This window comes from Onthophagus taurus, chromosome 1 (assembly GCF_036711975.1).
Source record: "Onthophagus taurus isolate NC chromosome 1, IU_Otau_3.0, whole genome shotgun sequence".
In the NCBI taxonomy this organism is placed as follows: domain Eukaryota; kingdom Metazoa; phylum Arthropoda; class Insecta; order Coleoptera; family Scarabaeidae; genus Onthophagus; species Onthophagus taurus.
The window spans coordinates 2,971,644-2,991,695 of NC_091966.1; the positions used below are offsets into that span (position 1 = coordinate 2,971,644).

Here is a 20,052-nt window from a genome sequence, read left to right on the forward strand (position 1 = left end):
ATGGGCCAAGCAGAACATACATTGCTAGAGTTGTCGTTGTGCTTATCGCACCAGAGATTTCCAATCCATCTACTCGTTGAATTCGTAAGTTTACTGATAACTGAAGTCTGTCGGCCTGTTCTATACCAGGCTGCTGCTCCGTATAGGTCTAACCAGTGATGGGCGCTGGGTAAATACCCGGCGGGTAGGTATTTATAAAATGGGTATTTACCTCGGCCCAGGATAAATACCCAAACAGTACATATAAAAGTGATACAAGTAAAAATATAACAGATTCGGACAAAAATGTAGAGGAACATGATAAAATGGGCGTTGAAGACGAGGAATTGTCAACGATCGAAGACGTATTATAATCAGGTAATCACTGCTCATTCTTCATTCTTGCGACGATGATCCGCCCAGTTCCAGTTGAGCTTTGCCACACAGAGCTAGTATAGTCCTTCAGGGATACCAAATTTTTTTCACAAAGACTAGGTTCAGTGTTACTTCTAGTGTTAATTATACTTTTAGTTGTACCGCAATTATCTGAATTTATAATACAAATAGATTAAGTTATATGGATTTCATAAAAAAAAGTAAATAAAAAAATTCGAATAAAATCTTAAGTTTTGTTTATGGCGCCATCTATAATCCATTTAAACCCCAACTAATTTTACAGAAAACTATAAATCTTTTTACCGACATCTACACCAAAGTGATATTAAATTGTATTTGTCGGCGTTGTTTGGTTAGGTTAACTACAAAAAGGTCGATTAATATTGTAATTTTAAGTGTTTTCTACTCGCATTTACAATGGTTACTGTGGATTACGTTCCCCAAGTCCTAAAAGAATCCGTTCGCGTCGAAGTACCGAACGCCAACGTTTTGGTTATAGGTGCTGGTGGTATAGGATGCGAAATTTTAAAAAATTTAGTTTTATCCGGGTTTCAAAACATAGAAATAGTAAGTTATTAATTTACTTTATACGAGATGATTTCTATTTTCTAATTATATCCTTTTTTATTAGATTGATTTGGATACAATCGATGTGAGCAATTTGAACCGGCAATTTTTGTTCAGAAAAGAACATGTGGGTAAACCGAAAGCCGTTGTGGCTAAGGAGAGCGTTCTCGCATTTAATCCTAAGTTGAATATAAAAGCATATCATGACAGTATTACTACGTAATTCAATTTAAAAACATTCTTTTACTAATATAATAATTAATTTTTTTTTGTAGAACTGAGTATGGAATTAATTTTTACAAAAAATTCCATTTAGTTTTAAATGCCCTAGATAATCGTGTGGCTAGAAACCATGTTAATAGGATGTGTTTAGCAGCTGATGTTCCTCTTGTTGAATCGGGAACTTCCGGTTATTCGGGCCAAGTCGAATTTATTAAAAAAGGATTAACTCAATGTTACGAATGTGAGCCAAAATCAGCGCAGCGTAGTTATCCTGGTTGTACCATTCGAAATACACCTAGTGAACCTGTGCATTGTATTGTTTGGGCCAAACATCTTTTTAAGTAAATAATACAATTATTTAAAATTAATTTGTTTTAAAACTATTATTTAATTATTATTAGCCAATTGTTTGGAGAAGCCGATCCTGATCAAGATGTTTCCCCCGACACTGCTGATCCTGAAGCAGTGGGTGATGCAGGAGATAAAGCTCTCAATAAAGATAATGAGACTGAATCGGGGAATGTTAAAAGAACATCAACGAATCAATGGGCTAAAGATATAGGTTATGAACCTTCAAAGTTGTTTAATAAATTTTTTGAGGACGATATTAAATATCTTTTGACAATGGGTATGATTTTAATTCAATTTATTGATTAAAAATAATGTTTTGAATAAATTTAGATAAATTATGGAAATCAAGAAAACCCCCGAATCCATTGTCATGGTCGGAAGCGGCATCTCACGAAGGCGACACCTTGCAGACAAACGATCCGAAAAGGGAAGATATGGAAGTTTGGAGTGTTGGAAAATGCGCAAAAGTTTTTGCATCAACAGTTTCCACTTTAAAAGATGAACTAGTTAATAAAAACTTTTTAGTTTGGGATAAGGATGATAAACCAGCCATGGATTTTGTTACAGCTTGTGCTAATATAAGAGCACATATTTTTACTATTGGGCAAAAATCCAGATTTGACATAAAATGTAAGCTTTATCTTATTCTTAACCCTTTTAGTGCCGAATTTCATGATTTTACTAGGGATTGGGAAAAGGCTCATAAAAACCAAACAAAAAACAATATTTACATAATTCAAAAAGCAGTATATTAAGGACGAAATAGACAACAAAACAAACAATGACACTAATTTTTTCTATATTCATTGAAAATTATATAAATAGCAAAGTTATAAAAGATAAGAAAGAAAGTAAAAGTTGAGTTCTCTTTTACAAATTGTATTTGCACATACGAAAAGTCATCTTTTTATCATAACTTTATATAGACCATTTATTACAAAGTATATACTTTACATTTCCAATATATTTTGTAACAAAATATACAGGGTGTCTCACGTAACTGGTTCGTTAGAACTTTTTAAGGTTCCACTATTCGTAGTGGTTTGAAATTTTGGTAGCATGGGTTGTTCATTCTAAATTTTCGATCTAAAATATTTTCAAGATGGCCACCCCTTCCGGTCTACCGGAAGTAGACCACAACTTCGTTATTTTAAATGGAATGCTATAGTTTTTATTACACCTTTCAATTATACGTAAAAAAATATGTTGACTTTGATAAAAGTTGTTGGTACCTAGCGTTTTTTGTTTTCGAGTTATTTTGATTTTAAGTGTTTTTTGACAAATTTCACCATGGTCTTTAAAAGTCCATATCTCAGCTAACGATCATTCAAAAAAGCTCTGTATTGGCACGACTACTCTACAGATGCTGCCAAATAGATTGTCATTTGTTGTATCAGAGAATCTTATACAGCGTGGTCAAAAATTGAATTATCGTTTCTCAATATTCAATTGCGAGAAAGTCGAAAATTTTAAATGGAACACCCCATATTTCTTTACCCTATCAGAAAGGGAATTTAATTCTCTACAAATTATCTATAAACATTCCTATACCTATTTATTGTAGTTTCCCTGATATTGGAAAATTAATCAAAATCAGACATAGAATCCCAAAGCCCGTTTGTGTTTTTGTTAGCAGGCCAAGACATTTTGACAGTTCATCGTTTAATTTATTTAAATTATTATTGGTATTATTTCTACAATTAACTATGGTTGAATAACCTTTAGCTTGCTCGCTTTTATTTACCAAAAATAACCAACAGAAAAACGAATAAATGAAACAATGAAAAACAACAATTTAATAACAGAAATTAGAATGAATAACATATAAAAAAACAAAAACTTAAAATTATAAAAAATTAAAACTGTTCGATATGCTGACCATTCACCATTAAACATTTTTCAACTCTTCTTTCGACTTCTACGGTTGTGGCCCGTAGAAGTTGGTCGCCATCAATAGTACGTAGTGCACGCATCACTCTATCACGCAACTCTTGTCGTGTGTTGATCGGTGAATTGTACACTTGATTTTTTAAGTGACCCCACAAATAAAAATCCAATGGTGTTAAATCTGGAGATCATGGAGGCCATTGCCATGAATATAAAACAAATTTAAAATATCGGCGTTGGAATAATTTGCCATGATATACAATGACTTTCACTCGTGATCAAAAGTAAGTAACAACAACAATAACACAAATATGGACCAAAAACTGTCAAAATTCTATTGCCTTCTAATAAAAAAATCAAACGTTTTCCCGCATTCCGTGCATGCTTTGATTAATGTCCCAATATCAGGGAAACTACAATAAATGGGTATAGGAATGTTTATAGATAATTTGTAGAGAATTAAATTCCCTTTCTGATAGGGTAAAAAAATACGGGGTATTCCGTTTAAAATTTTCGACTTTCTAGCCATTGAATATGGAGAAACGGTAATTCAATTTTTGACCACCCTGTATAAGATACTCTGATACAAGAAATGACAATCTATTTGGCAACATCTGAACAGTAATCGTGCCAATTTAGAGGTTTTTTTAATGAACGTTAACTGAGATATAGGCTTTTAAAGAGCATGGTGAAATTTGCCAAAAAAAGCTTAAAATCAAAATAACTCGAAAACAAAAAATGGTAGGTACCAACAACTTTTATCAAAGTCAACATATTTTTTTATGTATAATTGAAAGGTGTAATAAAAACTGTAGCATTCCATTTAAAATAACGAAGGTGTGGTCTACTTCCGGTAGACCGGAAGTGGTGGCCATCTTGAAAATATTTTAGATTGAAAGTTTAGAATGAACAACCCATGCTACCAAAATTTCAAACCTCTACGAATAGTGGAACCTAAAAAAGTTCTAACGAACCAGTTACGTGAGACACCTGTATAATACTGTATGACAAAAATAAAGAATTACTCCAAGGTACATGGTAAACACTGGATGGACACAAGTAATTGTTATAAGTAATATTATAACATTGCTGAAACAAAATTATGTTTTCATAAATATATTTGTGATATAATTTTGCATAATACTTCATTATAATAACATAAATATTTATATAGGGTGATACAGTTTTTAATCAGGCAACTTTACCTAGGACCTAGTACTTGTCAAAATAACACAAGTTTTTTTTATAAAGGGTGTATCTGAATGACTGCATCAAACTTCAAGGGGTGGTTCTTTAGTGAATTTTAAGGGTACTTTAATACAGGGTGTACAAAAAGTATGGAATAATGGTTCTACAGCCTAAACTTCAACTTATATTAAAAAAAGTTTTAAATAAAAGTTACTTGAAACTATTTTCCGCATATCTTGGCGTAGAAATAAAATAAAATCCTGACGGCAGTCTGAGTTTTTTTTTAATAGAACACCTGTATATTTTAAGGTTTTTGGATTCCTTTTGACAAGGTGTTGCAAAATGCCATAAGGTTTTAATGCTTTAAACTGCATAGTTTTCGAGATATTGCAACAGTAGTGTACAGGGTGAGCAAATTTGGGTGTTATTATAGGCTATCTCAGAAACTATAAGAGATACGAAAAAAGTAAGTGCCATGTCCCGGTCTCTTTTTTCGAGACTAATCCAATCCCGCAAACACCAAACCTCTATCTTCTTTTGTTTTTAAGTTATAGACAAAAAGTCAAATTTTCGTGATTTCAAAAAATGCTCATATTTCCTTCATTTTTGAAATTAGAGAAATGGGGTTGATACGTTCTTAAGGTACTTTTTTAAGTAGAATATACTGCCGTTGAAAAATTTTAAAAATATTTGATGATTTTTGAGATACAACACAAAGTTGTATTTTAAATATTAAATGAGCCTAACGAAAGGACACATTGGTATTTGAAAAAATTCAAGTGTTATTCGTTACTCATTTGTTTTCTGAATTAAAAACAATTGAATGCAGTCTTATTATGGCAAATAAAATATTAAACAACTTTTGTATAAAATGTTTTTTTATAAATTCAACATTTACCGAGATATACCGGGTGTCCCTCAAAAGTGGCTCACCCCCATATTTTTTTTTATTATTAGTGATATCAGAAAACCATTTGGAATGCATAGTTAGGCCGTTAAAACGGATTATTACGACATGAAATCATTCTTTTTGTACTTCCGGTTACACCGGATGTGAGTACTAATTTCGCTATTTTTTTTAAATCTATAATTTTATTTCTTCAGTTGGGTAGACAGTATAATTTCACATAACTTTTACTTGAAAAAATTTTCATGATCGCTTATAATTTTAGAAAAAAAAAATTATTTTCGTTATTTTTTAACCTAGTAGGTAAACTAGTTTAACTAGTACCTAGTACCTTCGGAAAATGTACAAAGTAGTACAAACTACGTTATGTCCCTCTTGATTTGCTATTCCTTGAGCAGTGATCACTGCTATGCTTTAGTTGATGGTTCTTTTTTAATAATGGTGTAAATTAACAGTTGTATTAAATTAGTTTTAAAAGAAAAACGCTATCCTACAATTAAATTTAATTCAATTGTAAGTTCAAAAAAATTAATTTTCTAAATTTTCAAAATGTTCTCGCCTCGATTTTGACATAATTGTATCTTGGGTATTGTCGATCTAACGACTCGACGTTTTTGCTGCGGAGATATTTAGGTAATACAATTTCTAACTCGATTTATTTTCTAATACCTCACGAGACCTTACTGGTGTATTATACAGCTCATTTTTGATTTTGCCCCATAAAAAGAATCTAAAGGTGTGAGGCCAGGTGATCTGAGAGGTTTTAACCAAAATAAAGTAAACAATCCAAATTATAATGTACAATGGACATTGTAAGTTACTATCAGCTACAAAACATTTAGTGTAAAAGAACAAAAAATAAAGAAAAAAATAAAAACTCAAAAATAATTGAATTAAACTTAATTGTTTGATCGCATTTTTCTTTTAAAACTAATTTAATACAACTGTTAATTTACACCATTATTAAAAAAGAACCACTGACTAAAGCATAGCAATGATCACTGCTCGAGAAATAGCAAACCAAGAGGGACATAACGTAGTTTATACTATTAACCTAGCTACTATGCGTCAAAAGTTGTAATACATTTTCCGAAGGTACTAAAACGTTATAAAATAAAGAAAATAATTTTTTTTTCAAAAATTATAAGCGATCGTGAAAATTTTTTCAAGTAAAAGTTATGTGAAATTATACTGTCAACCCAATTGAAGAACAAAAAATTATAGATTTAAAAAAATAGCGAAATTAGTACTCACATCCGGTATAACCGGAAGTACAAAAAGAATGATTTCATGTCGTAATAATCCGTTTTAACGACCTAACTATGCATTCCAAATGGTTTTCTTATATCACCAATAATAAAGAAAAATATGGGGGTGAGCCACTTTTGAGGGACACCCGGTATACTATATTCCATACATAATGAGCACTCTGTATAAAAAACTTGTGTTATTTTGGCAACTACTACCTCCTAATAAAGTTTCCCGATTAAAAACTGAACCACCCTGCATTTAGATATTGTAAATGTGTAACATTTTGTTATTATAACGCACCTAAATAATTTATTTACCATTCGTGATTACTAATGCACACACCATGCAACCTTTATTGCACCTATTGCAAATTGTGCTTGATTTTCGTTTTGGCCCACCATCCTTTCTGCGCAAACTCTTTCCAGTCTTTCAGAATGTTTTTGTATGCTTACGCAGGGTACATTTGTGGATGTTTCAGCCAATGGTCTGTCGGGTGCTATTTTCTTTATTGTCATCCATTCTCTGGTTATCGACTGAATAATATCGATTATAAATTCGAGTCGTGTTTTGTTTCTGCCTTTTGTATTTTGCTTTTTCAAGATTAGGCAAGAGTAGGCATTGAACACCATTCGGGAGAAAATGGCGAAAACTACTTTTTTCCAATATTTGAAACCTCTACTTTCATCCAAATAGGAATACAACATCATGTCTGATGTGTCTACGCCTCCGATATGTTTATTATATTCATTCACAATTGCTGGTTTTTCGGCCTGTCTCGGTTCATTCCTTTTTCTAATTGTAATTGTTTTATTTTGTGTCTTTTTGTATGTGGACAAGAGAAAAACATTCTCCTTTTATGATTTTTTTCCGTACTTAGATTTTTTGCAATTTCTGCTTCATAAACGGTGGAACATATTTTCTATTACTGCGGGTTGTGCCAGTCAAGTATGTCTGTATTTCGAACAAAGATCTTGCTAATGAGATGCTTGTAAAAAAATTGTCGGCTACCACGTGATTCATAAGATAATTGCCCATATTGAATAATTTATGTACTACGACGTAGCTAAGACCGTTTTCTCTTATTTCTTCTTTATGTGATTGATCTGTGGCTCCTCTATAGCAAAAATATGATAAGCAATAATGGTTAACTGCATCAGTCAGCATTTATGATGCTTTTTATTTGGATTTCGATTCGTCAATACTCAAATGTTGATAAGGCCAATAATGATATTTGTATTTATTATTTGCGTAGGTAATAATTTTTAATAGAACGGCAATAAAGCCCTCATTTCTGACACTGTGGTTGTACTGGTTGTCTTCCACTCTGCTGCTCTGGATCTTGATGGTACTTTGATTTTGTTGAGAAACTGTCTGGCATATCGGTTTGTTTCACTCTTCAATAGACTCAAAAATTCTTCGGTAAAAAGTAAATCGAAATGTTTTCTGGGTGTGGAATTTCTTGGTGGCATATGTTTAGGCCTAGTAGTTTCCATAAATTGTGGGCAAGGATTATTATCTCTGTCATTAGCCACGGTAACTTCACGGAAATTGTTCAGTACTTCTTCAATATCGTTTACCTCAAGGTCACTATACTCTGTTTTTAAACCAGGAGGAGTAAACGCGAAAGTCAGATTTACACTAGGAAAAATCACCAGAAAATATCACTAGATATTTTGGCGGTAAATTTAAATTAATAATTATTATTATTTATTTATTTACTTATTATTGTATTTATTTTCGTTTGTTATCGTCAATACTAAACATACAAATTAACATTGAAGTTATGAGTGTATTTATTTCAAAATATAATAAAGAAGGGTTTAAGAACACAAAATTTACAATAATGACACGAAACTGTCGAATTGTCAATAACCTAACCTTCAAATTCAAAATTGCCTGTGTGTGAACCTTCCTCGCATTCAACCAATCACGTGCAAGGTCAATCTGGTGACAAATTTAAAATACTCCTCCTGGTTTAAAAACAGAGTATAATTGCCAAAGAATACTTCATGGTATAATTAATGTTTGTAAACAAAACTAACCTTACCGAACATTCCTTCACGCTATAATTGACATTATAAAAGAAAACTTCACGCTATAATTGCCATTACTAATTGCCAAAGAATACTTCATGGTATAATTAATGTTTGTAAACAAAACTAACCTTACCTCACATTCCTTCACGCTATAATTAACATTACAAAAGAAAACTTCACGCTATAATTGCCATTACTAATTGCCAAAGAAAACTTCATGGTATAATTAATGTTTGTAAACAAAACTAACCTTACCGAACATTCCTTCACGCTATAATTGACATTACAAAAGAAAACTTCACGCTATAATTGCCATTACTAATTGCCAAAGAAAACTTCATGGTATAATTAATGTTTGTAAACAAAACTAACCTTACCGAACATTCCTTCACGCTATAATTGACATTACAAAAGAAAACTTCACGCTATAATTGCCAAAGAATACTTCATGGTATAATTAATGTTTGTAAACAAAACTAACCTTACCTCACATTCCTTCACGCTATAATTGACATTACAAAAGAAAACTTCACGCTATAATTGCCATTACTAATTGCCAAAGAATACTTCATGGTATAATTAATGTTTGTAAACAAAACTAACCTTACCGAACATTCCTTCACGCTATAATTGACATTACAAAAGAAAACTTCACGCTATAATTGCCATTACTAATTGCCAAAGAAAACTTCATGGTATAATTAATGTTTGTAAACAAAACTAACCTTACCTCACATTCCTTCACGCTATAATTGACATTACAAAAGAAAACTTCACGCTATAATTGCCAAAGAATACTTCATGGTATAATTAATGTTTGTAAACAAAACTAACCTTACCTAACATTCAGCGTCTGAAGACACAGGGCTAAACCCGAAACTTAAAAATATACAACTTAGCGCTGAATAACAATTAAAACTAGAACTAACACTTGCACTAGAACTATACTCTGTTTTTAAACCAGGAGGAGTAAACGCGAAAGTCAGATTTACACTGGACAAAACCACCAGAAAATATCACTAGATATTTTGGCGGTAAATTTAAATTAATAATTATTATTTATTTACTTATTGTATTTATTTTCGTTTGTTATCGTCAACACTATACATACAAATTAACATTGAAGTTATGAGTGTATTTATTTCAAAATATAATAAAAAAGGGTTTAAGAACACAAAATATACAATAGGTTCGTTCCAACCGCACTTTTGACTGCCAATTGACAGTCACCAGCCTGCGCAGTTGAAAAGTGCTGTTCCATCCGACCCGTGGACGTGCCGCGGTCCGGTTATACCGGAAATGGACCCAACTTCGTTATTTTAAATGGAATGCACCAATTTTTATAGAATTTTTGAGATCCACACTAAATTTTAATACAATTTGATACAAGTCATCATATGTCTAGAGTGTACCATTTATGAATTATTTCAGTTTTTTCGAAAATTATGGCAGATGCAACCCTTCATAATGAAAGTAATTTTTCGAAATTACAGGAGTCCGGCCAAATATTCTCAGGGTTTGCACAGAGAGGACCCATAGGTTACATAACCCTTTAAAAGTTTTTTGAAAAATTATACAGAGTTGTCAGAAATTTGCCCCGAATTTCCCTATCTCGAAAAGTCGAAAATTTCATCATTTTAAATGGCAACCCCAATTTGGGGTTGCTTTTCAAGTATTATGTAAGCTGTGGGTCGTCTCTGTGCAAACTTTGACAATATTTGGCCGGACTCGACCGTAATTTCGAAAAATTATATTTATTGTGAAGGGTTGCATCTGCCAAAATTTTCGAAAAGACTGAAATAATTGAAAAATGACATGAAAGACATATGATGACTTATATATCAAATTGTATTAAAATTTGGCGGGGATCTCGAAAATTCAATAAAAGTTGTTAAAATAACGAAGTTAGGGTCCATTTCCGGTATAACCGGAAGTTGGAGAAATCTGAAAATATTTGAGCTGAAACGAGAACTTCGGGTAAACCCATATGCAAATTTTCACAAAAATAGTGCAGGTAGTTTGCCATATACATATAGACTCAGCTCGTCATGACAGACCCTGTACAGGGTGTCCAAATTTCGATGGGTTTGTAGGGTATCTCAGTTATTATGAAAGATAGAAAGTTGTGGGTTTCGCGAACCTGAGCTACTTTTTTGTGAAACTTACAATGGCGCAAACCAAATTTTCATAGCCCTCTTCGTTTTTGATATACAGGGAGTGTTTCCAAATTTACGATTTTCAGACACCTCCTGTATCTCGGCTATCCGGAAACGTAAAAACGGGTTCTAATAGATTTTTTCACGTAGAATCCAATGGTGCACGTAGAATTTTTCTAGTCGTCACGGTTTTTGAGTTATTAAGAGTTAAGTATTTTAGAAGTTGAGTATACAGTATTTGAGTTGTCTCAAAAACTCAAAAACCGTGATGACTAGAAAAATTCTACGTGCACCATTGGATTCCACGTGAAAAAATCTAGTAGAACCCGTTTTTACTTTTCTACTAAGTTTCCTGATAGCCGAGATACAGGAGGTGTCTGAAAATCGTAAATATCAAACACTCATCAAAAACGAAGAGGGCTATGAAAATTTGGTTTGCGCCATTGTAAGTTTCACAAAACTAGTAGTTCAGATTCGCGAAAGCCGCAACTTTCTATCTTTCATAATAACTGAGATACCCTGCAAACCCATCGAAATTTGGACACCTGTACATTTGGATTTGGATTATTCTCTACTCTTTTACATGTTTCTGGTGTTTTGTTTAACAAATTTTTAAGAACTTTTATTTTATATGTATGTTTTATGATCAGTTTCATAGACAACTTAATCAAAAAAGTGAAAAAACATGCATATTTTTATTTCATTTTTCTAGTAAGGGTTATTATGGGGTTATTACGCTTTTTTTACATTTGTAATTAATGCTACTTTAGTTCATTATTGTTAAAAAAATGATTAAATGGATTTCGTTTGAAATGGTAAATTGTGGTTGCAGCGCTAACTATCGGCAGGGTTGGATATAAAACGTACATTGAAATTGAAAACCGTTCCAACAGCGTTGACGAAATGTACGCGTACACGAACGTGTCCACGGACGAACATGCGCAGAAAAAAGTCCTGTACTAGTCGTGTACGCGTACACGACGAGTCAAATTTGTGCGGTTGGAACGAACCTAATAATGACACGAAACTGTCGAATTATCAATTACCTAACCTTCAAATTCAAAATCAAAATTCAAAATTGCCTGTGTGTGAACCTTCCTCGCATTCAACCAATCACGTGCAAGGTCAATCTGGTGACAAATTTAAAATACTCCTCTTGGTTTAAAAACAGAGTATAGCTTCACTATCACTATTATTGGTTTGCCAAAAACAAAAATATTTGACTCAACCTGAAAACAACGAACGTAGTATTGGTTCTATAAAAACTATATTTTTTAATTCCCTCGTAATGAAATTAGACCATTTATAACGTATCATAAATTTATTTTGAAATATAGTTCTATTTATTTTTCTTTTATAGCTATTGCCGGAAATATTGTCCCAGCTATCGCAACAACAAATGCAATGGTAGCCGGATTAGCAGTTTTATTATCCTTCAAAATCTTATCCGGAGATTTAGAAAAATGTTACACAACATACGTTCGTCAAAAATCATCCGACACTCGCACAGTTTTAGTAACAGAAAACATATTAATTAACCCCAACCCAAAATGTTACGTATGCTCCCCAAAACCAACCGTTAACGTCTCCGTAAACGTGAATCAAATGACCGTGAAAGAATTCGAATCGGAAATTCTTAAAAAATCATTAAACATGATAGCCCCAGACGCTATGCTCGACGGCAAAAATGTCGTGATTATTTCATCGGAGGAAGGCGAAACCGAATCAAATAACGATAAAGTTTTATCGGCTTTGGGGATTGTCGATGGGAGTATACTTAAAGTTGACGATTTTTTACAAAATTACGAATTAACTGTTTATGTTAATGATTATGTGGCGAAAGAAAAAGACGATCCACCTTACGTGGTTCATAAAAACGCTGAGGATTTACAACCCAAAGAAGAATCTGCCGAGAACGGTGAGAAAAACGGAGTTGGACAAGAAAAAATGGAAACTAACGCCGATAAGGACGATGAAAATGATGTTCAATTTGTTGAATTTAACGATTATGACCCTCAAGAAGGTTCATCTAGTAAACGGAGAAAAATTGAAGTATCAAATGATGAAGACGATGATCTTATTATGTTGGATGATTAAATTTCATTTTGATTAAAGATTTGTATTTATTTTGATTTTCTTTAAATTGTACCTAATAATACAAATAAAAAATTTTCTTTTTCTAATTATGTCAATCTTATTAAATTTATTACATCAAGATATAATTAAAATCTCTAATATATTATATTACAGATATAAGATGGTAATATGCTACGTCTGGTCCGTTCTCCTATACAGTGAATTTATTTTAAGATGCAATATAATATATTTCCACAGAAACGCGAATGATTCATCGTTTTCTGTTATTATTTTCCGCATACAGTACAGATATCACGCGATGAGTCACTCTCACTTCTGGTGGTATAAAGTATACCTACTTACTTTGTTCCATATAAAATGCAACATGTCAATATAATTTGACATTACAGTAAAAGCTCGATATAACGGATCAATACCGGGAACGCAGTGTCCTCAATAAAAATATGCAACAATCTAGCGCTGAATAACAAATTTAATAAAACTAGACTAACACCAGCACTAGAACTAACACTAATAGTCGGGAATACTCTGGTCAGAAGGTTAATTTGCAAGAAAAAGTCTGAAATTGCAATAGTTATAAACTAGACTTCAGCAAAAAACAGGAATTACATTGTTCAAAGTCCGCATGAAGTCTGAAATTACTGTTCAGAGAAAACAAAAAATTGATTATAAACCAAACATGATTTTTCATGGCAATACTTATGTGTTCAATAAAAGAATGCGAAGAATGTGAACAAGAAACCAATGGACTTGTCTTGTTATTGCACAGGACAGGAAATCAATAATACGGAAACTTTGCCAATACAGGATAAGCACAAAAGCAAAGTAACAGCTGCAGAAATGAGTTACCGGGTGGTACAAGATCCGTATAGATAATAAGAGGCTCCCAAAAAGATGAAAAGCTGTCAGTATCAAGAACAAAACATACATAACGTTGGCAGAAGACTAGATACTGCTTCTAAAAAACTAAATACTGCTTTCTGAAGACTAGATACTGCTCTGGAAGATTAAATACTGCTTTCTGAAGACTAGATACTACCAACAGGTCTAAATACAGCGTCTGGAACACTAAATACTGGTTTCTAAAGACTAAAATTGCTTTGTGGAGACTAAATACTGCTTTCTGAAGACTAGATACTGCTGACAGGTCTAAGTACTGCAAAAGAAAGATAAGATATTGTTGGGGAAAACATACATAACTTTAGCAGAAGACTAGATACTGCTAGTAGAAGACTAAATACTGCTTTCTGAAGACTAGATACTGCCGACAGGTCTAAATACAGCATCTAGAACACTAAATACTGCTTTCTAAAGACTAAAATTGCTTTGTGGAGACTGAATACTGTTTTCTGAAGACTAGCTACTGCTGACAGGTCTAAATACTGCAAAAGGAAGATTAGATATTGTTGGAGAAAACATTAAAAAGGCGCCCGGGTGCAATGCACCCCTTGCACCCCCCGGTAGCGCCGCCACTGAAGTTAGTGGCAAATTTAAAAATATTACACGAATTGGAATCTATACTTATTAAATTAAAAGAATGATACTGGTAATAATTGTTATTGCTGTCTCTCATCATTCCCACTATTAATAATAAAATTGTTAGTTTAATTAAATTATTTCAGTATAGCCGCTAATGCCATCTTACGGTGGGGTTTCGACATACAATCAGTCCCAAGTTCTCCTGTCTAAGATCGCGGGGCTGGCTCCATCTATACGAAATATTTTAAACTAACTTAACTCTATTTAACACATAACCTAACTTTTTATAACTTGAAATAGTAAGTACAAATTAAATTATGTCGGTACAAAATTTATATAAATCAGACGATGATTTAAACGTAGATTGTTCTGATGAAGAATATATAGATTGCAAAGGTCCGTGGCAACCACCGATAGATCAAGTTTATAAAATTTACTCGGCTCTATCGAAAGGTGAACTTCCAGAATTGCATTGGAAAAGTCCTGGATATAAATCGGCTACTCCCGAGATTCAACCTAATATATCATCGGAAGAAATAAACGAAGTAAAACAGTAAGTTATTTAAAAAAATATTTTGAGGTTATGTTATTTTGACAGATTAAATTAATGAGATTATGTTTATTAAAAAATAATAAATAAATAATATTACCAAATTGTGGTATAGAAATTGAAATAAATTGTTTCATATAATTGGTGTGTTTTTAGGGAAGAAGACAAAACCCATTTTGATTTCTTGGAGGATGTTGCTTTACCGAGATTAAAAATTAGGAAAGATGGAGAAGATGCTTTAAAAGGGAGTGCTAAAAAGAAGACCACTTCTTTGGATAGTATTATTAATAATATGAAAAGGCATAAAATGTTACCGCAATCTCAAGATCCATGATTTAATATAAGATGTATAAAGTTATATAAAATTTAACGTATTTTTAATTTATTAAAGTTGTACTCATAATAAAATAAAAATTATTAATAATTAAATAATTTACATTTAAAGAATTAAATTTGGTTACTTACTTTTTCCGTTGGCAACACTGGTTTTCTAACCTCAAATAAATTGGAGGAAAAATAAAAGTTTCTTAAATTGAATACTGCACATAAAAAATAATATAATTTTTTAATTAGTTAAGAATTAAATTGAAATGGCAGGAAATTTTTGGCAAAGTTCTCATCAGTAAGAAAAAAAATTAAATTTATAGGTTATGTTAATGTGTTAAACTTTTTCTTTTAAGCCAACAATGGTTAGTTGATAAACAAGATTTAATCCGAGAAAGACAATACGATTTATCCATCCTAACTGAAGAAGAATACCAAAAGATATTTATATTTTTTGCTAGTGGTGAATTCATTCCCTTTATTTATTTATTCCTTAAATAACACTTTTTTGTAGTTATTCAAACTTTAGGAGAACAACTTAAACTACGACAACAAGTTATAGCAACAGCTACTGTTTATTTTAAAAGATTTTATGCAAGGAATTCATTAAAATGTATCGACCCACTCTTGTTAGCACCAACCTGCATTTTTTTAGCATCTAAAGTAGAAGAATTCGGAGTTATTTCTAATTCAAGACTGATTTCAACTTGCCAAACAGTTGGTAAAAAAATCAAATATTATTTAAACAAATCATTAATAACTTTTATTTTTTTAGTTAAAAATAAATTTAGTTACGCTTATAGTCAAGAATTTCCTTATCGAACCAACCACATTTTAGAATGCGAATTTTATTTATTAGAAAATTTAGATTGTTGTTTAATCGTGTATCAACCATACCGCCCTCTTTTACAATTAATGCAAGATTTAGGACACGAAGAACAACTTTTAACTTTATCATGGAAAATAGTTAATGATTCTTTACGTACCGACGTTTGTCTTTTATATCCACCGTATCAAATTGCGATTGGTTGTATGCAAATTGCATGCGTTATTCTTCAGAAAGACCACAAAAATTGGTTTGCAGAGTTAAACGTTGATATAGAAAAAGTACAAGAAATCGCAAGATATGTTTTGAATTTATTTGAATTGTGGAAAACTTATGATGAGAAAAAAGAAATACAAAGTCTTTTAGGTAAAATGCCTAAACCTAAACCTGCACCTCAAAGATAAAAAGTATTGTGTTTTGTGATAATAAAGAATTTGTATTAAATATAATCTAAAAGAATGTATTAGAGATTTTAATTGTATCTCGATGTAATAAATTTAATAAGATTAACATAATTAGAAAAAGGAAATTTTTTATTTGTATTATTAGGTACAATTTAAAGAAAATCAAAATAAATACAAATCTTTAATCAAAATGAAATTTAACTTTGATTATATATAATATGGATTGAGCTAACTGAATATATCTACTAACAAAAATGTGGCTCAAGGTGAATAGACGCAGATGGAAAGCGATAATGTGAAAGTGTAACAAAGATAGACAAAGAACGGTACTAAACAGACGGGCGCATGCGCACAAAAGTGTCAAACCTCTTCCATTTGACGTTTATCGTTTTGTTGTGTCACAGCCAGTCACACCGTTATGTTTAAAAATGTATTGTTTCGTGTGCAAAGTTCGCGATAATACAGTTTCACATCACCTGTAAGTATTATAAATAATAAGGAAATTTTATTTTATTTTTTTTTTCTTTTTTCATTTATTAATTTTGTTTTAAATTTACCGCCAAAATTAACGCACGCCCATTATATGTCAGTACGCTTCTATGTCTATGTCGGTTCGATCACCTTGCGCAAGCTATCTCTCTCGTTGGCTCAATCCATATTATATATAATCAAAGAAATTTAACCATCCAACATAATAAGATAAATTCAACAAATTGAATATCATGAAGTCTATTCTTTCTTATGACTTCTTTGTATCAGAAGTCTACAGTAGACATTTTTAGAAGTTTGTTCAGAATGACAGATGAAAACGTCATTTTAAAGTGATTTTTCGGTAAGAGTATAATAATAGAATAATGGAATAAAGTAATAATAGTATGATTAAATAATTAGATTATAATTGACATTATAGCTTTGTTTCAGCTAACGTTATAACTGGTTAGAAGCTCGTCAGATGCAATCACACATGTCATATGATGCAGTGTGATATTCAAATGTGGCGGCATTATTTGACAGGTGTAATTGCATCTGACGAATTCCCAACTAGTTGGAACGTTAATTGGAGTCCCATAGTGGCTCCAAACACTTTCCAAATAGTTAAGTAATTTGCGCTACGCGGACGATATAGTTCTTATATCGCATAGCCTTGGAGAGATTAAATTAATTCTGAACGACTTAAAAGAGGTGTGTGCAAGAGTCGGGCTAAATATCAACGAGGAGAAATCAAAATTTATGATAAATCTTGTTCCCAGCTCTAACATCAACATTGTGGATAATGAGATTGAGAAGGTTGAGTTGATGTATACCTTGGCTATGAGGTTCGTGTATCGAGAGATAATCAAACAAGCGAACTAAACAGATGGATCACACTCGTATGGGCAGCCTACGGGAAACGTAAAGACATCTTCAAGAGAAAAGGCCAAGAAAAGTTTTCAATCAATCCCTGTTTCCGGTTATGACATAAGGCTCCGAAACTTTAACATTAACGGTAGCCACTGCCAGGAGGATCCATGTAACGCAAAGATAGATGGAGAGGTCGATCCAGGGTCTAACTCTGAGGGACTACATACGAAATGAAGACCTATGAAGAAGAACTGACGTAAATGATGTGGTCAACATTGTGGCAAAACTTAAGTGGAACTCGGCGGGTTATATCGCGCGAATGAAGAATGGAGCAAAATAGGGGAGGTCTATGTCCAACAATGGATGCAGGGGGCTGTTTGATGATAATAATCATAATAACCTGATCTAATCTAAATTACGACAGACTCGTCTTCAACGTTCATTTCATCATCTTCCTCTTCATTTTTTTTTGAATCTGATAATTTTTACTGTTATCACTTTTATACGCACTGTTTGGGTATTTACCCTGGGCCTGGGTAAATATCCGGATAAATACCCATTTTAGAAATACCTACCCGTCGGGTATTAACCCATCACTGCGTATAATACAAGAACTAACCAAAATATTCACATCTTGCCCCTTGCAAGAAACATTAGGAGAAGAAGTGTTACAGCAGCAGCAGCGGAGTGGTTTAATGATTTACCACAACGGGTGAAAAATCAGAATGGTTTGAATTCCTTTGCGGGAGAAGCAAGGACTTATTATCTTAATCTTAGGTTAACTCTAGGATACTTAAACCAATAAAATATCGTCATTTACATAATCCGGGCTTCTGAGACCCGTTATATAAAATCCCATGTAGTCAGAACAGAAACAAAGTTATTGAAGTAAAACTTAATTTATTTATACATATGTACGTTACAAACGTGAGGTTAAATATGAAAGTGAACATTATTGTTTATTGTTTTTATGGATTAGAGAAGCATTTAGTGCACATCCTAATACTATGGTCATTACAGATATTATTTTTACATGTAACACATATCATTGTGCTTTTACGATTAATACTTGCGGGACATACTGAGCATCTTTTTCTCTTAATTGTTGCACTTGTGTGAGCGGCTGGCGGACCACATATATCAATAAATCTGCTCATACACTCCCGGACAGTACGTTGTAGGTTAGGGTTAGGAGATCTCTGCATATGTGGTATCACTAGTTCCTTCGCTAAATCTTTCAAAAACATTCTGCGTTTGTGAGTTACTCCTATGTTGTAGTTTGGATGTTCCTTCGTAAAGACTATATACAGTGCTAGCGTAAAGTAACCCCCCCCCCTGTTTAACTTCTGAACAGATTGAGATATCAATATGAACAAAAAAACGTCAGTTTCTATATTTTATCAGCACAAATATTTTCTTATGGAAAATTTTGGTATCACTTTTAGTTTTTCCGGAAAATGGAACAGCTTTGTTTTTTTAAATGGAACACCCAGTATATTATGGTATCTTTCGAAAGAATAAAACAATACGAATTCAACGATACCTCACAATCAAATATCGGTTTATTAGTTTTTTACATAAAAATTAAACAAAATGCGGAATTTCGCCGGAAAAACCAACGTATCTTCGTTGACTACCTATCGAGATACAATGGGCCAGATAAATGGTGGACGGTCAGTTAAAGGTCGGTCTACGCTCGGATTAAGCAGGGTTAAAATCAGCAATTCTTTTAGAATGTTTTTATGAAACAATCAATACAAGAAAAGGATAAAAAGAAAGTTCTTTTTAAAACTTCTAAGAAAAAATTGTCATAACAACAATTTTAAAGTTTGTAGGTACTTTGAAATTTTGTATTTAAGGCAGCATGTAAATATTTTCCTTCATTTCTATCTTTGAATTCTACCCGACCAAGTATAACCAAAGAAAGGCGAGATCAAAATGGCTAGAAGGAGTTTAGAGCACAATATCGAAGCAATTTTAATATTCGCTCGTGCTGACAGAAATCTACATGAAACAGGGCGACAATTTAAGGAACGATTTCCTGAACACCCAATTAGTCGAAAATATTTAAGAGAGCTTGTGAATAAGTTT

At 32.4% G+C, this 20,052-nt stretch overlaps 3 protein-coding genes across 3 annotated transcripts; all 3 read left to right on the top strand.

The window, feature by feature from the left end:
• The first annotated feature begins 696 nt into the window (after window positions 1-696).
• Window positions 697-13,126, top strand: LOC111429272 (Ubiquitin-like activating enzyme 2). The gene is made up of 6 exons (XM_023065142.2): window positions 697-942; window positions 1,007-1,161; window positions 1,218-1,505; window positions 1,566-1,792; window positions 1,846-2,145; window positions 12,301-13,126. The coding sequence occupies exons 1-6, from the start codon at window positions 793-795 to the stop codon at window positions 13,035-13,037; spliced, it is 1,857 nt and encodes a 618-aa protein (XP_022920910.2). The 5' UTR covers window positions 697-792; the 3' UTR covers window positions 13,038-13,126.
• A 1,695-nt stretch (window positions 13,127-14,821) lies between these two features.
• Window positions 14,822-15,436, top strand: LOC111429280 (PTIP associated 1). Its single transcript, XM_023065151.2, has 2 exons — window positions 14,822-15,069; window positions 15,223-15,436. The coding sequence occupies exons 1-2, from the start codon at window positions 14,834-14,836 to the stop codon at window positions 15,398-15,400; spliced, it is 414 nt and encodes a 137-aa protein (XP_022920919.1). The 5' UTR covers window positions 14,822-14,833; the 3' UTR covers window positions 15,401-15,436.
• Window positions 15,437-15,533: 97 nt separating this feature from the next.
• On the top strand, window positions 15,534-16,816 carry LOC111429279 (cyclin C). The gene is made up of 4 exons (XM_023065150.2): window positions 15,534-15,688; window positions 15,747-15,853; window positions 15,905-16,111; window positions 16,166-16,816. The coding sequence occupies exons 1-4, from the start codon at window positions 15,657-15,659 to the stop codon at window positions 16,618-16,620; spliced, it is 801 nt and encodes a 266-aa protein (XP_022920918.1). The 5' UTR covers window positions 15,534-15,656; the 3' UTR covers window positions 16,621-16,816.
• Window positions 16,817-20,052: the final 3,236 nt, after the last annotated feature.

What these genes read in the sequence shown, in the direction of transcription:
- LOC111429272 (XM_023065142.2), top strand. Translation starts at nt 793, where the DNA reads ATGGTTACTGTGGATTACGTTCCCCAAGTCCTAAAAGAATCCGTTCGC. An exon ending in GGTTTCAAAACATAGAAATA is followed by an intron (nt 943 to 1,006) that starts GTAAGTTATTAA and finishes CTTTTTTATTAG; the next exon opens with ATTGATTTGGATACAATCGA. An exon ending in TAAATATCTTTTGACAATGG is followed by an intron (nt 1,793 to 1,845) that starts GTATGATTTTAA and finishes GAATAAATTTAG; the next exon opens with ATAAATTATGGAAATCAAGA.
- LOC111429280 (XM_023065151.2), top strand. Translation starts at nt 14,834, where the DNA reads ATGTCGGTACAAAATTTATATAAATCAGACGATGATTTAAACGTAGAT. An exon ending in GAAATAAACGAAGTAAAACA is followed by an intron (nt 15,070 to 15,222) that starts GTAAGTTATTTA and finishes GTGTGTTTTTAG; the next exon opens with GGAAGAAGACAAAACCCATT.
- LOC111429279 (XM_023065150.2), top strand. Translation starts at nt 15,657, where the DNA reads ATGGCAGGAAATTTTTGGCAAAGTTCTCATCA. An exon ending in TTTTGGCAAAGTTCTCATCA is followed by an intron (nt 15,689 to 15,746) that starts GTAAGAAAAAAA and finishes TTTTCTTTTAAG; the next exon opens with CCAACAATGGTTAGTTGATA. An exon ending in TTCAACTTGCCAAACAGTTG is followed by an intron (nt 16,112 to 16,165) that starts GTAAAAAAATCA and finishes TTATTTTTTTAG; the next exon opens with TTAAAAATAAATTTAGTTAC.